At 40.4% G+C, this 20,530-nt stretch overlaps 1 protein-coding gene and 1 pseudogene across 1 annotated transcript in view; both read left to right on the top strand.

Moving 5' to 3' along the window:
• The window catches only part of FRAS1 (Fraser extracellular matrix complex subunit 1), a 470,770-nt gene that overhangs the window by 273,058 nt on the left and 177,182 nt on the right, over nt 1-20,530 (top strand). The window contains 5 exon segments of the mRNA XM_010384575.2: nt 3,755-3,901; nt 11,862-12,002; nt 14,621-14,761; nt 16,579-16,719; nt 19,148-19,418. Coding sequence (XP_010382877.2) covers nt 3,755-3,901; nt 11,862-12,002; nt 14,621-14,761; nt 16,579-16,719; nt 19,148-19,418 — 841 coding nt within the window.
• LOC104679098 lies at nt 18,626-18,868 on the top strand (annotated as a pseudogene).

Here is a 20,530-nt window from a genome sequence, read left to right as displayed (position 1 = left end):
TAACCAAATTATTGAAGGAAGTAAGGACTGGAGAGCTTTCTAGATATTCTAGTTACAGGAATCTTTCGAGAGGATGTACTATTAATTGAATTAAAAAATTTAAGGGTCACCAGTTGAGGTAGGAACTTTAAAAAAGAGATGATACGTAAGGTTCTGAGTACTTGAAACCATAGTGCTTTGGTATTGGAGGAGAATTCCAGAGTTACTCAAGCCAATCTTGCACCAGTGCAAAGACTCTTTCTCACTCACCTCCACAGACTTCCACAGAAGAAAGCCTGTTCCACTGCTGGGGAGCTGGAGTTGCCGGACAGTTGTTTTTAATTGGCCCTAAAACTTGCCTCCAAAATGATATAGAATAAGCTTCTTCCTTCATTCACACAATTACTTTCCAAAGTGTGAAATTAACTATCATTCCCCACTTGGATATCTCTGTGCCATGTAGACCTAGAGCCAATGGAGTATTGAAGCAGGAGTGAATGACTATTTCTTAGACTTATAGCAGAAAACAGGTCTGTTTAAGAAGGTGATTGAACCCCTACACTGTGAGGTCCCTCACTCCTTACAGCACATCGCAGTTGTCATGGTTACTGGACATCCCAGCTTCCCTCACTGATTTCTGGTGCACTCTGCCACCTTTTTCACCGTCCTCCTGCATTTGCTATAGGGGTCACTGACCTCAGAGAACTACCCCTGCTACTCCAGGTGTGGCTACACCAAGATGTCTGCGTCAGGACTAGTAAGTACTTTATGGGGTCTGAATGTAATACCATGGAAGCTGAGAACCCGAGGGACGTTGGTACCTACAGAACTGCTCTGTGTCAGACAGGGTAAGCCATTTACTCATTACTTTGGAAAGGGTAAGAGGAAGAAGTCCTTGAAGCCACCTGTTTCTCAATGTGACACTACCATGCCCCTCCAAATCCTCCATAAAGTCTTCCAGGTATCCAAAATGCTCAGCATGAATCCATTTCTTTTAGAAGTGAGTGAAGGGGCTGAGGTATACATCAAGGTTCCAAGGGTGGATGAGTACTCTGTGCAAAGATTCAGGCCGGGCACAGTGGCTCACACCTGTAATCCCAGCTCTTTGGGAGGGCACGGTGGGAGGATCATTTGCGGCCAGGAGTTTGAGACCAGCCTGGGCAAAAAAGTGAGATCCTGTCTCTAGAAAAAGTTAAAAAATAAGCTGGACATGGTGGCGGCATGTGCCTGTGGGCCCAGCAATATGAGAATCTGAAGCGGGAGGATTGCTTGAGCCCAGGAGTTAGAGGCTACACTGAGCTGTGTTCATGCCACCACACTCCAGCCTGGGTGACAGGGTGACAGAGTGAGAACTGTCTCAAAAAAGAAGAAAAAAGATTCAGAAACACAGAGGCAGGTGGAAGTAAGTCATAGGAAACCCTCAGACACTAGGGCAAGGAATTGGCCTTGACCCCTGGCTGGGAAACTGGCATTCGGGGACCTCATTTTGCAGCTCTATGTCAAGAAAGGAGGACCAGCTGACCTTACGTTGCATATCACATTTTTGGTTACTATCAGGCCTGTTATTGACTAAAAATCTTAGATATTTTTTCCATAGCAACTGCTTTCTAAGCAGGTCTTCTTCATTCTGTATTTGTACAGTTGGTTTTAGAACATAAATGCGGGACTTTTCTTAGAGTTCTGCTTATTTCACTTGATTACTGTAGGTTCATGATTTCAACTGGTTAAGGTAACTGACCTGTTGTTCTTCCAGCTGGTGAAACTTATATGTATGTTTCCTATATAGGTGCATGTGGTGTATTTAAATATTATTGACATGGTTTCTTTGTTTCCATTAAAGTCATGGATAAAAATATTGATCAAGCAAGAATTTAAGGTTTGATTAATGTGATACTCTACTGTGGACACTATTTTTATCAGTTATAAAGATTTGCTGATCACATTTTGAGTATGCTTTTCAACCACGTTCAAATCCACTTACAACTAGTAGGTCTTCATTTTTGTATTCACAAGTTTATTTTTGGAATCTCTATCAAACTCTTTGCCAAAATTAAGATACACCATGCATAAAAATTCTATCAAAAAAAAAAGGATAAAAATTTGGTCTCACCTAAGTTTACAACAGTTAAACTATTCTTTTCTAATTATTGAAAATAATTAGAACTGAAAATCCAGTCTAGAATTTTCCCAGGACCTTAAATTGCCAATATACATATTCTAATGAATATTTTATAGCAATGTCTTTCTTTGTAGGTGAAACAATAGCATGTGATTTTTTTTTTTTTTTCAGGGAGGTAGTTTTCTTGCACTGTGCCATATACTTTGATATCATATAGATCTAAAACTCACTGGGTTTCTCTGTGAACTTTTCCTCTGACACATACTTAGGGAAGATTTCCGAAAGAAACAGAAATGCTGGTGGTTGTATATATCTTATGCAATATCTAGCTTTATTTCATTTATGTAGCAAGTGTTTATTGAACACCTATAATATGACAGATAACAAGCTAGGTGCTGACTAACATTACAATGAACAAAATAGACCTGCTATTTTCTTTCTTGAAGTTTGCGGCCTAAAAGATACAAATGTTAATCGAATAATCACTCAAATGGAAATTGCTATACATGGCATGAAAAATATGTACAGGATGCTGTAATGGAAGGTCTGTTTTAGAATAGAAAGTTAACAGCGGTCCCAGAAGAAGAAACTGAAGAATGAGTAAGAGTTAAAGACTCAGAGATTATATTAAGAGGATTCAAATATGCATGTTATAATAGGATTTCCAGGTGGAGAGAATGGAGGGAATGGTAGAAGAGCAATATTTGCAGAAATGATGGCTGGAAATTTTCCAGGATTGAAAAACGACATTGAGTTTGAAGGCGAAAGTGTACTCGGAAACCTGAGCTGTATGAATTTTAAAAGCCACTCTGGTCGATGCATGGAAAATAGATTGCAAGGGGGTCAGAGCGGAGATGGAGAAACCAATTAGGAGGCTGTGATAGTAGTTCAGCATGGGATGATGATGGCTTAGAAATATTGGCATTTGTGGATATGGAAAAAAGTGAAAAGTTCTGAGAGTTATATTGGAGTTTGAATAAATAGGATCCAGTGAATAATTGGATTAGGAGTCGGGGAAAGAGAGGTGTCAAGATAGACTCCGAGGTTTCTGGCATGAAAAACTACGTCGATGGAGAAATGCCAGTTGTTAAATGAGGGAAGATGGAAGCATGACCAGATTGGGGGATCATCCCTGAATGTCAGAGTTACGTGACTGGCTTATAAGAGTTGTAACTAGGCAAATCAGTCAACCAGTTCACCTTCAAGTCCTTTGCATCTTAAAGTATGGGGATTCCCAAGCTCCCAGTAAAGTTGGTGCCTAATTTTAATGTTGGTATCACACAAAAACCTGAATCTACATTATGGACTAAAGGGGGCTTGATTCCTGAAGAAGTAAGGTTTAAGTTCTGAATTGTAATTCCAGGGATCTTAGAGTAAGCATAAATTCTGTTGCTGAATCACAGAGCAATTTGGATATGGGATTTCCATTCTTGGGTTTGCAATTAATATTCTTTGTAAAATAATATTACCCTTTTCTATTTTGGAAACTAATATTTTCTGTTTTTGTTGATCACAGGGGAGGGCTATGAGCCATAATGAAATGTGGAGCAGGTTGGAGCAAGGCTTTGTTCCTATGTAACATCTGTCTAGGTTTGATCAGTGCTTCAGTATTTGCAATTGTAATCATCCGGTCATTTCCTTTTCCTGTCTGCTCAGCATGCAACACACAGTGTGGAAGCTGTGATTCACAGGCCAGCTGTACCTCCTGCCGAGATCCAAACAAGGTTCTGCTCTTTGGGGAATGTCAGTACGAGAACTGTGCCCCACAGTACTATCTTGACTTCTCCACCAACAGGTGCAAAGGTAAAGCTCTTCCTGAATTGTGTAAAGATTCTTTTACTCAGTGATACCCCTTTACTACTGATGTCTAGTTTTCCATATTGAGAAAACACCAGTCATCATATATTTTGACTGTCTCTGATGATAGCAACAATTGTGTAGGTATGTATAGGTTCATTTATTCACTCCTTGATTTACTTATTAAGCATGTATTTTGAGCACCTTCTTGTGTCAGACGTTGTACCACATTTTGATAACAAGACTAGAGGTGGCAAATTGTAAATCCTCAGGTTATATTTGGCCCATAGACATGTTTTCTTTGGTCGGCCTAATGTTTCAATGCTTTAAAATCTTTAATTATTCACCTTTTAAAAATTAGAATATTTCACATACAAAAATTGAGATTTTCTTTTTTTTTTATTATACTTTAAGTTCTAGGGTACATGTGCATAACGTGCAGGTTTGTTACATATGTATACTTGTGCCATGTTGGTGTGCTGCACCCATCAACTCGTCAGCACCCATCAATTCATCATTTATATCAGGTATAACTCCCAATGCAATCCCTCCCCCCTCCCCCCTCCCCATGATATGCCCCAGTGTGTGATGATCCCCTTCCCGAGTCCAAGTGATCTCATTGTTCAGTTCCCACCTATGAGTGAGAACATGCGGTGTTTGGTTTTCTCTTCTTGTGATAGTTTGCTAAGAATGATGGTTTCCAGCTGCATCCATGTCCCTACAAAGGACACAAACTCATCCTTTTTTATGGCTGCATAGTATTCCATGGTGGATATGTGCCACATTTTCTTAATCCAGTCTGTCACAGATGGACATTTGGGTTGATTCCAAGTCTTTGCTATTGTGAATAGTGCCGCAATAAACATACGTGTGCATGTGTCTTTGTAGCAGCATGATTTATAATCCTTGGGTATATACCCAGTAGTGGGATGGCTGGGTCATATGGTACATCTAGTTCTAGATCCTTGAGGAATTGCCATACTGTTTTCCATAATGGTTGAACTAGTTTACAATCCCACCAACAGTGTAAAAGTGTTCCTATTTCTCCACATCCTCTCCAACACCTGTTGTTTCCTGACTTTTTAATGATTGCCATTCTAACTGGTGTGAGATGGTATCTCATTGTGGTTTTGATTTGCATTTCTCTGATGGCCAGTGATGATGAGCATTTTTTCATGTGTCTGTTGGCTGTATGAATGTCTTCTTTTGAGAAATGTCTGTTCATATCCTTTGCCCACTTTTTGATGGGGTTGTTTGTTTTTTTCTTGTATATTTGTTTGAGTTCTTTGTAGATTCTGGATATTAGCCCTTTGTCAGATGAGTAGATTGCAACAATTTTCTCCCATTCTGTAGGTTGCCTGTTCACTCTGATGGTAGTTTCTTTTGCTGTGCAGAAGCTCTTTAGTTTAATGAGATCCCATTTGTCAATTTTGGTTTTTGCCACCGTTGCTTTTGGTGTTTTAGGACATGAAGTCCTTGCCCATGCCTATGTCCTGAATGGTATTACCTAGATTTTCTTCTAGGGTTTTTATGGTATTAGGTCTAACATTTAAGTCTCTAATCCATCTTGAATTAATCTTCATATAAGGAGTAAGGAAAGGATCCAGTTTCAGCTTTCTACTTATAGCTAGCCAATTTTCCCAGCACCATTTATTAAATAGGGAATCCTTTCCCCATTTCTTGTTTCTCTCAGGTTTGTCAAAGATCAGATGGCTGTAGATGTGTGGTATTATTTCTGAGGACTCTGTTCTGTTCCATTGGTCTATATCTCTGTTTTGGTACCAGTACCATACTGTTTTGGTTACTGTAGCCTTGTAGTATAGTTTGAAGTCAGGTAGCGTGATGCCTCCAGCTTTGTCCTTTTCACTTAGGATTGTCTTGGCAATGCGGGCTCTTTTTTGGTTCCATATGAACTTTAAAGCCGTTTTTTCCAATTCTGTGAAGAAACTCATTGGTAGCTTGATGGGGATGGCGTTGAATCTATAAATAACCTTGGGCAGTATGGCCATTTTCACGATATTGATTCTTCCTATCCATGAGCATGATATGTTCTTCCATTTGTTTGTGTCCTCTTTTATTTCACTGAGCAGTGGTTTGTAGTTCTCCTTGAAGAGGTCCTTTACATCCCTTGTAAGTTGGATTCCTAGGTATTTTATTCTCTTTGAAGCAATTGTGAATGGAAGTTCATTCCTGATTTGGCTCTCTGTTTGTCTGTTACTGGTGTATAAGAATGCTTGTGATTTTTGCACATTAATTTTGTATCCTGAGACTTTGCTGAAGTTGTTTATCAGCTTAAGGAGATTTTGGGCTGAGACAATGGGGTTTTCTAAATATACAATCATGTCATCTGGAAACAGGGACAACTTGACTTCTTCTTTTCCTAACTGAATACCCTTGATTTCTTTCTCTTGCCTGATTGCCCTAGCCAGAACTTCCAACACTATGTTGAATAGGAGTGGTGAGAGAGGGCATCCCTGTCTTGTGCCAGTTTTCAAAGGGAATTTTTCCAGTTTTTGACCATTCAGTATGATATTGGCTGTGGGTTTGTCATAAATAGCTCTTATTATTTTGAGGTACGTTCCCTCAATACCGAATTTATTGAGCGTTTTTAGCATGAAGGGCTGTTGAATTTTGTCAAAAGCCTTTTCTGCATCTATTGAGATAATCATGTGGTTCTTGTCTTTGGTTCTGTTTATATGCTGGATTACGTTTATTGATTTGTGAATGTTGAGCCAGCCTTGCATCCCAGGGATGAAGCCCACTTGATCATGGTGGATAAGCTTTTTGATGTGCTGCTGAATCCAGTTTGCCAGTATTTTATTGAGGATTTTTGCATCCATGTTCATCAGGGATATTGGTCTAAAATTCTCTTTTTTTGTTGTGTCTCTGCCAGGCTTTGGTATCAGGATGATGTTGGCCTCATAAAATGAGTTAGGGAGGATTCCCTCTTTTTCTGTTGATTGGAAGAGTTTCAGAAGGAATGGTACCAGCTCCTCCTGTACCTCTGGTAGAATTCAGCTGTGAATCCATCTGGTCCTGGACTTTTTTTGGTTGGTAGGCTATTAATTATTGCCTCAATTTCAGAGCCTGCTATTGGTCTATTCAGGGATTCAACTTCTTCCTGGTTTAGTCTTGGGAGAGTGTAAGTGTTCAGGAAATTATCCATTTCTTCTAGATTTTCTAGTCGATTTGCGTAGAGGTGTTTATAGTATTCTCTGATGGTAGTTTGTATTTCTGTGGGGTCGGTGGTGATATCCCCTTTATCATTTTTTATTGCGTCTATTTGATTCCTCTCTCTTTTCTTCTTTATTAGTCTTGCTAGCGGTCTGTCAATTTTGTTGATCTTTTCAAAAAACCAACTCCTGGATTCATTGATTTTTTGGAGGGTGTTTTGTGTCTCTATCTCCTTCAGTTCTGCTCTGATCTTAGTTATTTCTTGCCTTCTGCTAGCTTTTGAATGTGTTTGCTCTTGCCTCTCTAGTTCTTTTAATTGTGATGTTAGAGTGTCAATTTTAGATCTTTCCTGCTTTCTCTTGTGGGCATTTAGTGCTATAAATTTCCCTCTACACACTGCTTTAAATGTGTCCCAGAGATTCTGGTACGTTGTGTCTTTGTTCTCATTGGTTTCAAAGAACATCTTTATTTCTGCCTTCATTTCGTTATGTACCCAGTAGTCATTCAGGAGCAGGTTGTTCAGTTTCCATGTAGTTGAGCATTTTTGATTGAGTTTCTTAGTCCTGAGTTCTAGTTTGATTGCACTGTGGTCTGAGAGACAGTTTGTTATAATTTCTGTTCTTTTACATTTGCTGAGGAGTGCTTTACTTCCAATTATGTGGTCAATTTTGGAATAAGTGCGATGTGGTGCTGAGAAGAATGTATATTCTGTTGATTTGGGGTGGAGAGTTCTATAGATGTCTATTAGGTCCGCTTGGGGCAGAGATGAGTTCAATTCCTGGATATCCTTGTTAACTTTCTGTCTCGTTGATCTGTCTAATGTTGACAGTGGAGTGTTGAAGTCTCCCATTATCATTGTATGGGAGTCTAAGTCTCTTTGTAAGTCTCTAAGGACTTGCTTTATGAATCTGGGTGCTCCTGTATTGAGTGCATATATATTTAGGATAGTTAGCTCTTCCTTTTGAATTGATCCCTTTCCCATTATGTAATGGCCTTCTTTGTCTCTTTTGATCTTTGAGGGTTTAAAGTCTGTTTTATCAGAGACTAGGATTGCAACTCCTCCTTTTTTTTTGTTCTCCATTTGCTTGGTAGATCTTCCTCCATCCCTTTATTTTGAGCCTATGTATGTCTCTGCATGTGAGATGGGTCTCCTGAATACAGCAGACTGATGGGTCTTGACTCTTTATCCAGTTTGCCAGTCTGTGTCTTTTAATTGGAGCATTTAGTCCATTTACATTTAAGGTTAATATTGTTATGTGTGACCTTGATCCAGCCATTATGATATTAACTGGTTATTTTGCTCGTTAGTTGATGCAGTTTCTTCCTAGCCTCGATGGTCTTTACATTTGGGCATGTTTTTGCAATGGCTGGTACCGGTTTTTCCTTTCCATGTTTAGGGCTTCCTTCAGGATCTCTTGTAAGGCAGGCCTGGTGGTGACAAAATCTCTAAGCATTTGCTTATCTGTAAAGGATTTTATTTCTCCTTCACTTATGAAACTTAGTTTGGCTGGATATGAAATTCTGGGTTTAAAATTCTTTTCTTTAAGAACGTCGAATATTGGCCCCCACTCTCTTCTGACTTGTAGAGTTTCTGCCGAGAGATCTGCTGTTAGTCTGATGGGCTTCCCTTTGTGGGTAACCCGACCTTTCTCTCTGGCTGCCCTTAAGATTCTTTCCTTCATTTCAACTTTGGTCAATCTGGCAATTATGTGTCTTGGAGTTGCTCTTCTCGAGGAGTATCTTTGTGGCCTTCTCTGTATTTCCTGAATTTGAATGTTGGCCTGCCCTACTAGGTTGGGGAAGTTCTCCTGGATGATATCCTGAAGAGTGTTTTCCAACTTGGTTCCATTTTCCCCCTCACTTTCAGGCACCCCAATCAGACGTAGATTTGGTCTTTTTACATAATCCCATACTTCTTGCAGGCTTTGTTCATTTCCTTTTCTTCTTTTTTCTTTTGCTTTCTCTTCTCGCTTCATTTCATTCATTTGATCCTCAATCGCTGATACTCTTTCTTCCAGTTGATCGAGTCGGTTACTGAAGCTTGTGCATTTGTCACGTATTTCTCGTGTCATGGTTTTCATCTCTGTCATTTCGTTTATGACCTTCTCTGCGTTAATTAGTCTAGCTGTCAATTCTTCCACTCTTTTTTCAAGATTTTTAGTTTCTTTGCGCTGGGTACGTAATTCCTCCTTTAGCTCTGAGAAGTTTGATGGACTGAAGCCTTCTTCTCTCAACTCGTCAAAGTCATTCTCTGACCAGCTTTGATCCGTTGCTGGCGATGGGCTGCGCTCCTCAGTTGAAAATGCAGAAATCACCGGTCTTCTGTGTCGCTCATGCTGGGAGTTGGAGACTGGAGCTGTTCCTATTTGGCCATCTTGCTCTGCCCCCCAAAAATTGAGATTTTCAAATGTTGTTGTTTTTTTTAACCAGAAGCTCTAGTAGTGTTGGATATGCATCCCGACAGTGCAACTGTAGGTTGAAACAGTGTAGCTGTCGTCCCTGCTGGATGGAGCAGGATCTCTTCAGTTTATCAGTCCCCACCATTCCCTTTCTATCACACAAGGCCTACTCTGAAGATACATCACCTTTCTGGGCTGTAGGTGTTTGCATTTACAACTCTAGATTGCTACCTCTAAGCTTGATGAGGTCAGGAGTCATGTCTGATATGTTCATTTCTGCTTAACATACTTAAATGAGTGAAGATGTAGTCCCTGTGTTCAAGGAAATTTATAGGGAGATAATGTCAAATGCCAAGTGCCTTTTTCTTTGCTCTCCAGTAGTTGGAATTCTTGGGGCTTATGCTCTTTGAATGATAGTGCTCAGCAAGAGGAAAAGCAGAGGTAAAGAACAGGTTTTACTTGCTCCTGTCCATTTCCTCATTCCTGCCTCCTTCCACATTTCTCTCTATCCTTCTGATTCTGGCAGAGAGGCTAGAGCTTAGATATGGTGGTCAAACATCTGTCAAGTAAACTTAGGATGCTATAAGGTTCTGCAAAATTACACACTTTCCATTCCAAAAAATTCTACTTGGTTGTCAACTTAGGTGGTCTGCTGTGTTCAAGACCGCAGAGGTTTTTTCCTTTCTTTTTTTTTTTTTTTTTTTTTTTTGACTTCTAACCAGTAGCTGTCAGTTTGCGGTGAAAAACAAGATTATCACAAATCCACCCCATTATAGATGATTTCATAACTATGCTGGCAGTTTTCAAGGCTCTGTTTTAGTCATTTTCCCTCAGGACTGATTCAGCCAAATAAAGGAATAGGATTAACTTTGTAAGTCTTCTTGGAAGCACGTGTACTGTCTTGCATATTTACCTGATTTCTTTGGGACTTAGAAATATTCTATCAAGGAAGAGAACAGGTAACTCATGAGAGGTTTCTCCAGTTTCTTAGCAGAAATGGAAGGTGAGATCCAGGGTGGCCATGAATGGAGATAGGTTCTCTGAGAGAAACAGTTCAGCAGCAAATGTTTATTGAGTTGTTACTGTATGCCAGGCAGTGTGCTAAATTATTGAATTTCATTATTTCATTTTATTCTTCACAATGACTTTATGAAATGGGTACTACTCTCACCCATGTTTTACAGGTGAGAAACCAAGGATAATATAGATAAAAACATTATTGTAGGATAATACAGATAAAAAGTAGCAAAGTCATGACTTGAATAGAGATTTACCTTTTTCAAAACCCATGCACTTAACTGTGCTATCCCATCCCATCTTCCATGCACGTAGCACTTCCCTTACCAGCTACAGCACTGGCTTTCAAACATTAGTTTTCTGACTGCATCAGAATTGCCTGGGCCATTAAAAACAACAGCAAGAGCAACAACTATAATATTCACAATAACAAGTACAGCAGCAACATGTTTTCCCTTGCCCCATCCCAATCCCTGAGACTCCGATTTGATAAATCTGATGTTGAGCCTAATCCATATTTTTAACAACCCCCCTGGATTATTTGCGTATACATTCAAGGTTAGACCCCTCTAGAACATAAGCTCCTTGATGACAAGTTCTATACTACCACCTTTATATTGCCCCCTCCTGCTGTTCAGTGACTATCCCATAGGTGCTTATGGAGCAAATTAACATGTAATTGAGTCCGTTCTAATGCCTAAATGAGATCTTATATTGTTTTAGCAACCTCTTTCTTTCTGGACAGGACCTTTATGCCCCATATAATTCTGACATCATTGGTTCTTTCTGTCATTTTGGTCAATGCCTGGTTTTGAGAGGTAGAAACTCATGCAACTGGTGTTATTGGTGGCAGCAGATGCATTCTTAGTTGAGTCTCTGACATCTCTTTACCTATTGAGCATTGAGTACTTGAAAGAAGTCAGGGTTAGCTGAAAACTGCCAGCATAGTTATGAAATCATTTATAATGGGGTAGATTTGTGATAATCTTGTTTTTCACCACAAACTGACAGGTTTGTGGGGCGAGTTGGCCACTCCCTGAGGCAGGTTTTGCCTGAAGACTTGATGGGGCACAGGGATAAAGAATTAAGACGGGAGTGATCTGGTTTCTCAGCAGCCCTGCTGACAAGCAGGCTTGGCACAAGCATGGAGTGCTCCTTGTACATGTCCGTGTCTAACATAATTAGAGAACACTTAAAGCTCAGAGAAGCATTCAGGCTACTACAAGTGGAAACCTCGTTTGAGTCTGCTTATCTGACATCTCTTACGTTGTCCTTATTTTACTCCTTGTGGCTGCAAACAGACTCCTCATAAATGAATTTCTGGGTCTGAGGGTGGACAGAAAGGAAGATAATCTAATGCAGACTTTCTCTTTTAGAGTGTGATTGGAGCTGCAGTGCCTGCAGTGGGCCCCTGAAAACAGACTGCCTGCAGTGCATGGATGGCTACGTTCTCCAGGATGGGGCCTGTGTGGAGCAGTGCCGGTCATCATTTTACCAGGACTTGGGCCTCTGCAAGAGTAAGTGTGTAGAGGCCCTTCTGTGTGTTCAGCCATACCTTGGCCACCTCCGGTTTGTACTCTTCTCAGAAGGAAACTGTGGCAAGTTTCCCCTTTTTTTACCCAGTTTCTGGTTTCTTTCCTAAGAGCTATCTTTGTTATCATGAACATTTCCCCTTTTCATCTTCCATGCCCTAATAACACATTTGCTAAAATTTGAGGGCAGTATGGGAATCTTGGGCATATAGGACCACACAAACAGGTGTGTGTTAGCTGTTACTTTCAGATTTTCTTAAAAATTGAACAGTCAGGCTCCAGGTGGGAAGGTGTTTGTACCCTAGGCATTTGGACACATGGGAAGACCCGATGATTTCACTCACTGACCCCTTCAACCCTCTGTATTGCATATAGCTCACAATCATCTCTCTCTGGCCTAGTATCCCTTTTTATTTATTTATTTTTTTATTATACTTTAAGTTCTAGGGTACATGTGCATAACGTGCAGGTTTGTTACATATGTATATTTGTGCCATGTTGGTGTGCTGCACCCATCAACTCGTCAGCACCCATCAATTCATCATTTATATCATGTATAACTCCCCAATGCAATCCCTCCCTCCTCCCCCCTCCCCATGATAGGCCCCAGTGTGTGATGTTCCCCTTCCCGAGTCCAAGTGATCTCATTGTTCAGTTCCCACCTATGAGTGAGAACATGCGGTGTTTGGTTTTCTGTTCTTGTGATAGTTTGCTAAGAATGATGGTTTCCAGCTGCATCCATGTCCCTACAAAGGACACAAACTCATCCTTTTTTATGGCTGCATAGTATTCCATGGTGTATATGTGCCACATTTTCTTAATCCAGTCTGTCACAGATGGACATTTGGGTTGATTCCAACTCTTTGCTATTGTGAATAGTGCTGCAATAAACATACGTGTGCATGTGTCTTTGTAGTAGAATAATTTATAATCCTTTGGGTATATACCCAGTAGTGGGATGGCTGGGTCATATGGTACATCTAGTTCTAGATCCTTGAGGAATTGCCATACTGTTTTCCATAATGGTTGAACTAGTTTACAATCCCACCAACAGTGTAAAAGTGTTCCTATTTCTCCACATCCTCTCCAACACCTGTTGTTTCCTGACTTTTTAATGATTGCCATTCTAACTGGTGTGAGATGGTATCTCATTGTGGTTTTGATTTGCATTTCTCTGATGGCCAGTGATGATGAGCATTTTTTCATGTGTCTGTTGGCTGTATGAATGTCTTCTTTTGAGAAATGTCTGTTCATATCCTTTGCCCACTTTTTGATGGGGTTGTTTGTTTTTTTCTTGTATATTTGTTTGAGTTCTTTGTAGATTCTGGATATTAGCCCTTTGTCAGATGAGTAGATTGCAAAAATGTTCTCCCATTCTGTAGGTTGCCTGTTCACTCTGATGGTAGTTTCTTCTGCTGTGCAGAAGCTCTTTAGTTTAATGAGATCCCATTTGTCAATTTTGGCTTTTGCTGCCGTTGCTTTTGGTGTTTTAGACATGAAGTCCTTGCCCATGCCTATGTCCTGAATGGTACTACCTAGATTTTCTTCTAGGGTTTTTATGGTATTAGGTCTAACATTTAAGTCTCTAATCCATCTTGAATTAATCTTTGTATAAGGAGTAAGGAAAGGATCCAGTTTCAGCTTTCTACTTATGGCTAGCCAATTTTCCCAGCACCATTTATTAAATAGGGAATCCTTTCCCCATTTCTTGTTTCTCTCAGGTTTGTCAAAGATCAGATGGCTGTAGATGTGTGGTATTATTTCTGAGGACTTAGTATCCCTTTTAGCCTCAACTGAACACTACAAAATTCTCAGACCCTGAAATTCCCCTCAAAAGTGTACAGATGGCATTCCTAGGAGTATTCCTGGGGGACTGAAAACTGACTTGATGAACCACAAAAGGTCAACACTTCAGCAAAACAGTATTGAGAGCCAAGGACTAATAATAATAATAGTTGCTTAGGCCAGGAATGGTGGCTCACGTCTGTAATCCCAACACTTTGGGAGGCGGAGGGAGATGGATCACCTGAGGTCGGGAGTTCGAGACCAGCCTGACCAACATGGAGAAACCCCATCTCTACTAAAAATACAAAATTAGCCAAGCATGGTGGCACATGCCTGTAATCCCAGCTACTCAGGAAGGCTAAACCAGGAGAATCACTTGAATCCGGGAGGCGGAGGTTGGGTTGAGCCGAGATTGTGCCACTGTACTCCAGCCTGGGCAACAAGCAAAACTCCATCTCAAATAGTAATAGTAATAATAATAATAATAATAATAATAATAATAATAATGGCTGCTGATATCTGTCATTCACTTTATAGTTTATCTAGCATTTTCCATGGGTGGATAGGACAGTATATCAACCCCCATTTTATAGAGAAGAACACTGAGGCTCAGTGAGGTAGAGTGACTAATCCTAAGTCTCCCAGCTGGTAAGTATCATAGTCACAACCAAAACCCAGACTCTTTCACTCTTCATATGGTCCTTTGCCAGGTACACTAGGCTGTACTGCTGCTGGACATCTTATGCTGCCTTCCCACAAGGGCCTGGAGCCCCTGGAAAGCCACACAGATTCCTGATGACTTGACTTTTGTCTTTCAGACTGTGACAGCTACTGTCTCCAGTGCCAAGGTCCCCATGAGTGTACCCGCTGTGAAGGGCCATTTCTCCTCTTGGAAGCCCAGTGCGTCCAGGAATGTGGGAAGGGGTACTTTGCAGATCATGTAAAGCACAAATGCACAGGTAACTTGGAGACTGTTTTGATTATTCTGGAAAGAAGTGAAGGCAGCAAGTAAGTCACATGTGCTGACTCTCAGGTATCCAAGAACACTTAAATTAGAAAGCGGAATGAAAGCCCAGAGAGCTTAGCCTAAGTAATTGATGGCTTCACATGCATATCTGCCATATGTTGGTTAAATAGGATATAGGAATGTAAGCCAATATTTTCTTACACAAATCAATATTGTCCCCAAAGGTCTTTATGGAAACAAAGCCAATATTTTATGGAATGTAAAGCTTATATTGATCTACAGTGAGGGATCCATTAAGAGTGGATCAGCCCTGTTGATATAGACATAGAATTTTTAGTGTTTAGACTAAATTACCCGTGATTCTGAGAGTATCCTTAAAGAATGGGAATTTTGGGGACAATTTAGTGAAACACACTGGAGCTTTTATGAAACTCAAGTTGAACCCCAAGTCTTAATCTCCTTGTCCACTGGATTAGCTAGAGAGTTTTATCAGTTTTTTCTCATCATATCTATCAAAACTTGGTTTGTATGCCCCACTGTAGTACCTGACATTTAATAATGCTATTAACCAGGCATAGCATTTACATATCACTAAATTTCCCCCATTTGCATTATCTAATTTCATATTCACAATGGCTTGATAAAATATGACAGACACTATGAATCCTGTTTTACAAGTGAAAGAAAAATAAGAGACTTAAAAGTGTTAATCACAGCAACTTAAGATCAGATGTTAAACCCAGGTTTTCTGATTCCAATCCAGGGCCCTTTAAACTATACTGTGTAGCCTCTCTATAACCAAATCTCAACTAAGAAAGCAGAAAAATTAGTCAGTAAAAACTCTTCCTAGAAAATTGTTAACTTGACCCGAAAAGTAATCCTATGGTCCTATTAATAGCTGCTCTCCTCCAGTATTTAAAATACTATTAAATACTACTACTACTAATAATAATAAGAAGAAGAAGAAATAGAACGGTGGTAGTAGTAGAACAATTGAGCCCTTCCTGCGTATTATAACAGGAATACGCGGTGTTTCAGTCACTGCACATTATAACACATATAATCCTCCCAACAATTATTTGCATTAGGTGCTATTAATGTCCCCATTTTTAAGACAAGAAAATTATGGCATCGATTGTTTTTTTTTTTTTTTTTTTTTTTTGAGACGGAGTCTCGCTCTGCCGCCCAGGCTGGAGTGCTGTGGCCAGATCTCAGCTCACTGCAAGCTCCGCCTCCCGGGTTCACGCCATTCTCCTGCCTCAGCCTCCCGAGTAGCTGGGACTACAGGCACCCGCCACCTCACCCGGCTAATTTTTTTTATTTTTTTAGTAGAGACGGGGTTTCACCGTGTTAGCCAGGATGGTCTCGATCTCCTGACCTTGTGATCCGCCCGTCTCGGCCTCCCAAAGTGCTGGGATTACAGGTTTGAGCCACCGCGCCCGGCCATCGATTGTTAAACAGAACTTGCCCGAGGTCAACAGCTGGGAAGGTTAGGGAAGGAAGGGTACCTAGAAAGAGTCTGTGCTCTTAATCACTACAAAGGTCTTTTCTTACAAGTCAGTATGGTTAACTTTTTAAACAATTCATGGATGTGTAACATTTTTAGATCGCGTTACGTAAAGCGAGGAGTGTTCCTCTCTATAGATCAGCCCCCTGTACATTCTAAGAGGAAACCGTCAGTCTTCTCTTTTGTTACAGTTAGGGCTCATTTGTTGCATGTGCTCTGACTCTTCTGTTTGAAAGCCCTTTATTTCTCTGTTGCTGGTGGTGCCTTAATTGAATCTCATTTAGTGTTTCCTTTTCTAATAGCCTGTCCTCGGGGGTGCTTGCAGTGCAGCCGCAGGGACCGTTGTCACCTCTGTGGCCATGGGTTCTTTCTGAAGAGTGGCCTCTGTGTTTACAACTGTGTTCCTGGCTTTTCTGCCCACTCCTCTAATGAGACATGTTCTGGTAAGTGTTTCTCCTCTGATGGTCTGGTGAACTTACCAATAATTTCTCTATGTGAAGGCTGAGTTTGCAGACATAATTGACTTATGTGATACAAAATGCAGCATTCCCAATTTGGGAAAACCCATGGTGCTGCTAAGGAGTAAGGGACTCTTTATAGAATATGGAAAATTGGGAAATCTCAACTTCTATAATCATTGGAAAGGAAAAGAAGCAATCTGTGCCTTAAAAGTCACAGCTATCAGCTAAGAAATTGGCATAAAACTTAGCTAAGTTCCTGAACTACAGCCATGTTATAGAAAATTATATCTATACAGTCACACTTTGCTTAATGATGGGGATACATTCTGAGAAATGCATCATTAAGCAGTTTCATCATTGTTTGAACTTCATAGAGTGTAGTTACCCAAACCTAGATGATATAGCCTACTGCACACCAAGGCTATATAATATAGGCTACAAACCTGTACAGCATGTGAGTGTACTGAATACCATAGGCAATTGTAACACAATAGTAAGTATTTGTGTATCTAAACATATCTAAAATAGAAAAGGTACAGTATAATTTTATGGGACCACCATCATATAAGTGGTCTGTTGTTGACTGAAATGTTATAGAGCACATGACTATATTTACCTATGATTTATTTATATTTATATAAATTTGTAGAGCTAATTATGTCAAAGTGCAGTGGTACACCCTTTTTCACACATTAGAGATAAATTATAAATAAATAACAAATAGTATGAGGAGTCTGCTTCATGAGGTTTCTAGCAGATGGATTTCAAGCTACCCTGTTTGCCCTTAAAAATATGTAACATCGCCCCGGCATGGTGGCTCATGCCTGTAATTCCAGCACATTGGGAGGCCGAGGCAGGCAGATCATCTGAGGTCAGGAGTTCAAGACCAGCCTGGTCAACATGGTGAAACCCTGTGTTTACTAAAAATACAAAAATTAGCCAGGCACAGTAATGAGCGCCTGTAATCCCAGCTACTGAGGAGGCTGAGGCAGGAGAATCGCTTGAACCCAGGAAGTGGAGGTTATGGTGAGCCGAGATCATGCCACAGTACTCCAGCCTGGGCGACAGAGCAAGACTCCATCTCAAAATAATAATAATAATAATAAGTAACATGTTAAGAAATGAAGCCAGTCTCTTCCAACACATTAATGGACGTGTTACCTTAAATAACAAAGAGAAGTGAATTTAAATTCAGTCTTAATTTTGAATCCCAAAACCTTTATAGGTGAGTAAAGCTTGGGAGGGACATTACTGAGTGTTGGCTTTTGAGAGTCGTTCGTCAAAAACATGAGGCAATATCTTATTGTGGTTATGATTTTGCACCTGCTCATGTGCTTATTGGCCTTTGTGTATCTTCTTTGAAGAAATGCAGATTCAAATTCTTCACCCATTTTAAAAATTGGGTTTTTCATTTTCTATTGTTGAGTTATAGGAGTTCTTTACATATTCTTGATACAAGTCCCTTTGTAGATCTATGATTTGTGTGTTTACTCCCATTCTGTGTGTTGTCTTTTCACTTTCTCACAGGTACCCTTTGAATACAAAAGTTTTACATTTTGATGATGTTCATTTATTTTTTCTTTTGTCATGTGTGCTTTTTATGTCTTATCTAAGAAAGCATTGTCTAATTCAAAAATCATAAAAATATACTCCTATATTTTCTTCTAAGAGTTTTATAGTTTAATGATTACATTGAAGTCCTATGTTCTTGTCATGTGCATCCAGGGCGGTAACCACTGGGAGGCTTATTGTATACCGTAGCCCAGAATCTCAGCTGTGCAGCTCTGAGCTAACAACATTACAAGCTTATTTAAAATTAAAACAGAAAAAGGGTTGGCACATGGAGGGCAGCTGAAAGGAAAGCTGGAGCTGCCTGTAAGAGGAGAACATGTCCGAGTCAGAGCCAGAGCTCAGCAGGAAGTGACAGCAGTGTTTGGCAGGTGCAGTCGTAAAGATAGGTACTGGTTTGGAACTAGGACTTGTTTCCTCACCTAAACTTCTTTAAAAGAAGAAAATAGCCATTAACCTTTGGTTTGGCATGGAATTGGGAATGGCCTACTCCAGCCATCGGCATAGTTTCCAGGCTCCTTGTCTTCTATATGGAATGTGTGTCAAAGAACAGGAGCAGTGACTCACACCTGAGGACCCCACTGGGAGGCAAAGAGACATCATGTGTATTCTTCAGGAACACTGAAGTTCCCTAGAGCCAGCTGACGGTTGTGGTCTTTTGTAACAATGTAATACTGTAAACTCCAGCACACTGTTTATGCAGTGAAATCAACTCTGTTTCTTATTTTGTGTTTATTCTCTGGAAATTGTAAGGAGGTGGTCTGAAAAAATAAAAATAAGGGGAAATTGACCTAATTAGGGAAGGCACCACAAGCTTCACCTTTGGGTTCCTGTTTTTCAGGCAAAATACATACCCCTAGTCTTCATGTGAATGGTTCCCTGATCCTCCCAATTGGTTCAATAAAGCCACTGGATTTTTCCCTCCTGAATGTCCAAGACCAGGAGGGTAGGGTCGAAGATCTCCTGTTTCATGTTGTGAGTGCTCCCACCAATGGTCAGCTAGTGCTCTCAAGAAATGGAAAAGAGGTTCAGCTGGACAAGGCTGGACGTTTTAGCTGGAAAGATGTGAACGAGAAGAAAGTGCGTTTTGTGCACAGCAAAGAAAAACTCAGGTGACTGTGTGTTTTGTTGTTTTCTTCCTGCCTCCTTTCCATCATTGCTTTTCCACTCCTCCACCCTGTCTGAGTCGCTCTTTCTTAATAGCTAACCCTTCTCATCTGGGGAAGATCAATACTCCACAAACCCAAATGCTGTCAGCTGCCTGTCATCATTTCCCTGTGATTGCTCAAAGAACGTGCATCTGTTAGAGACATTTTCATTTTCTCACATAATTATGGGTAATTCTCTGATGCAACAGAAAAATCCTGGTACAATTACTCAGATTTTTGGCCCAGCAGAAACAAAAGTGGTCATATACCTAGATGTTACAGCTGCTGCTTCAACATTGGGGCAATACACTGGGAGTGGGCGGCAGAGAGAAAGAGGATGGAGCACATGCTTTTCAAGGTGTTGTATGGTCTCTAGGATTTTAGAGTTGGAAGGAAACTTAGAATCACAGTGAAGTTTTTATTATCCACATTATGGGATTAATTGTGGTTAATTTTTAAGCCTGATTCAGTTTTCCCCTGATGCCTAGCACACTTCTGGCTGCCTTCCCTACCCCAGCTGACATATGCTTCAGGAATGCAATTGAATGTTAACACCAACCCAAGCAAATATAGCTATATAATTAGCAGGGTAAATCTACTCCACAGAAGTCAGAGGGTGCCCCCCAAAGATTAGCCTTTCGGATTATCCTTCATCCTGCTCTACTTCATTAGTGCAGATAATTCAGCATAGACTCTATGTATAAACAAGGAGTTGAAACCCATGGAACAGTGACAAGGGTGCAGTGAGTATTTTCTGCTGTCAACACTAACCTTGAGGGTTGGTTGGTTTTGAGATTTGGGTTGGGAGATAGGTGAGGAGAAAAGTAGATGGCATTTTCTCTATTGTAATTCAGAGGTGATGATACCAGTGACCTTGGAAGATCGTATTATAGGAATAAGAACAACTAGCATTTATGGAGTGCTAACTTTGAGCCAGGCATCATGTTAAGCACTTCACATGAGCTATATATCTCATGTTCCTAGTCTACAGATAAGGAAACTGAGGCCTTGAGAGTATAGGTCATCTTGCCCAAGACCTCTCAACATGTGTGTGCAGAGCTGAGACTCCAAGCCAA

The sequence above is a fragment of the Rhinopithecus roxellana genome, chromosome 2 (genome assembly GCF_007565055.1).
Source record: "Rhinopithecus roxellana isolate Shanxi Qingling chromosome 2, ASM756505v1, whole genome shotgun sequence".
NCBI classification, from domain to species: domain Eukaryota; kingdom Metazoa; phylum Chordata; class Mammalia; order Primates; family Cercopithecidae; genus Rhinopithecus; species Rhinopithecus roxellana.
Note: the sequence above shows the minus strand (reverse complement) of the source record. Positions and strands in the feature narration are given on the sequence as shown.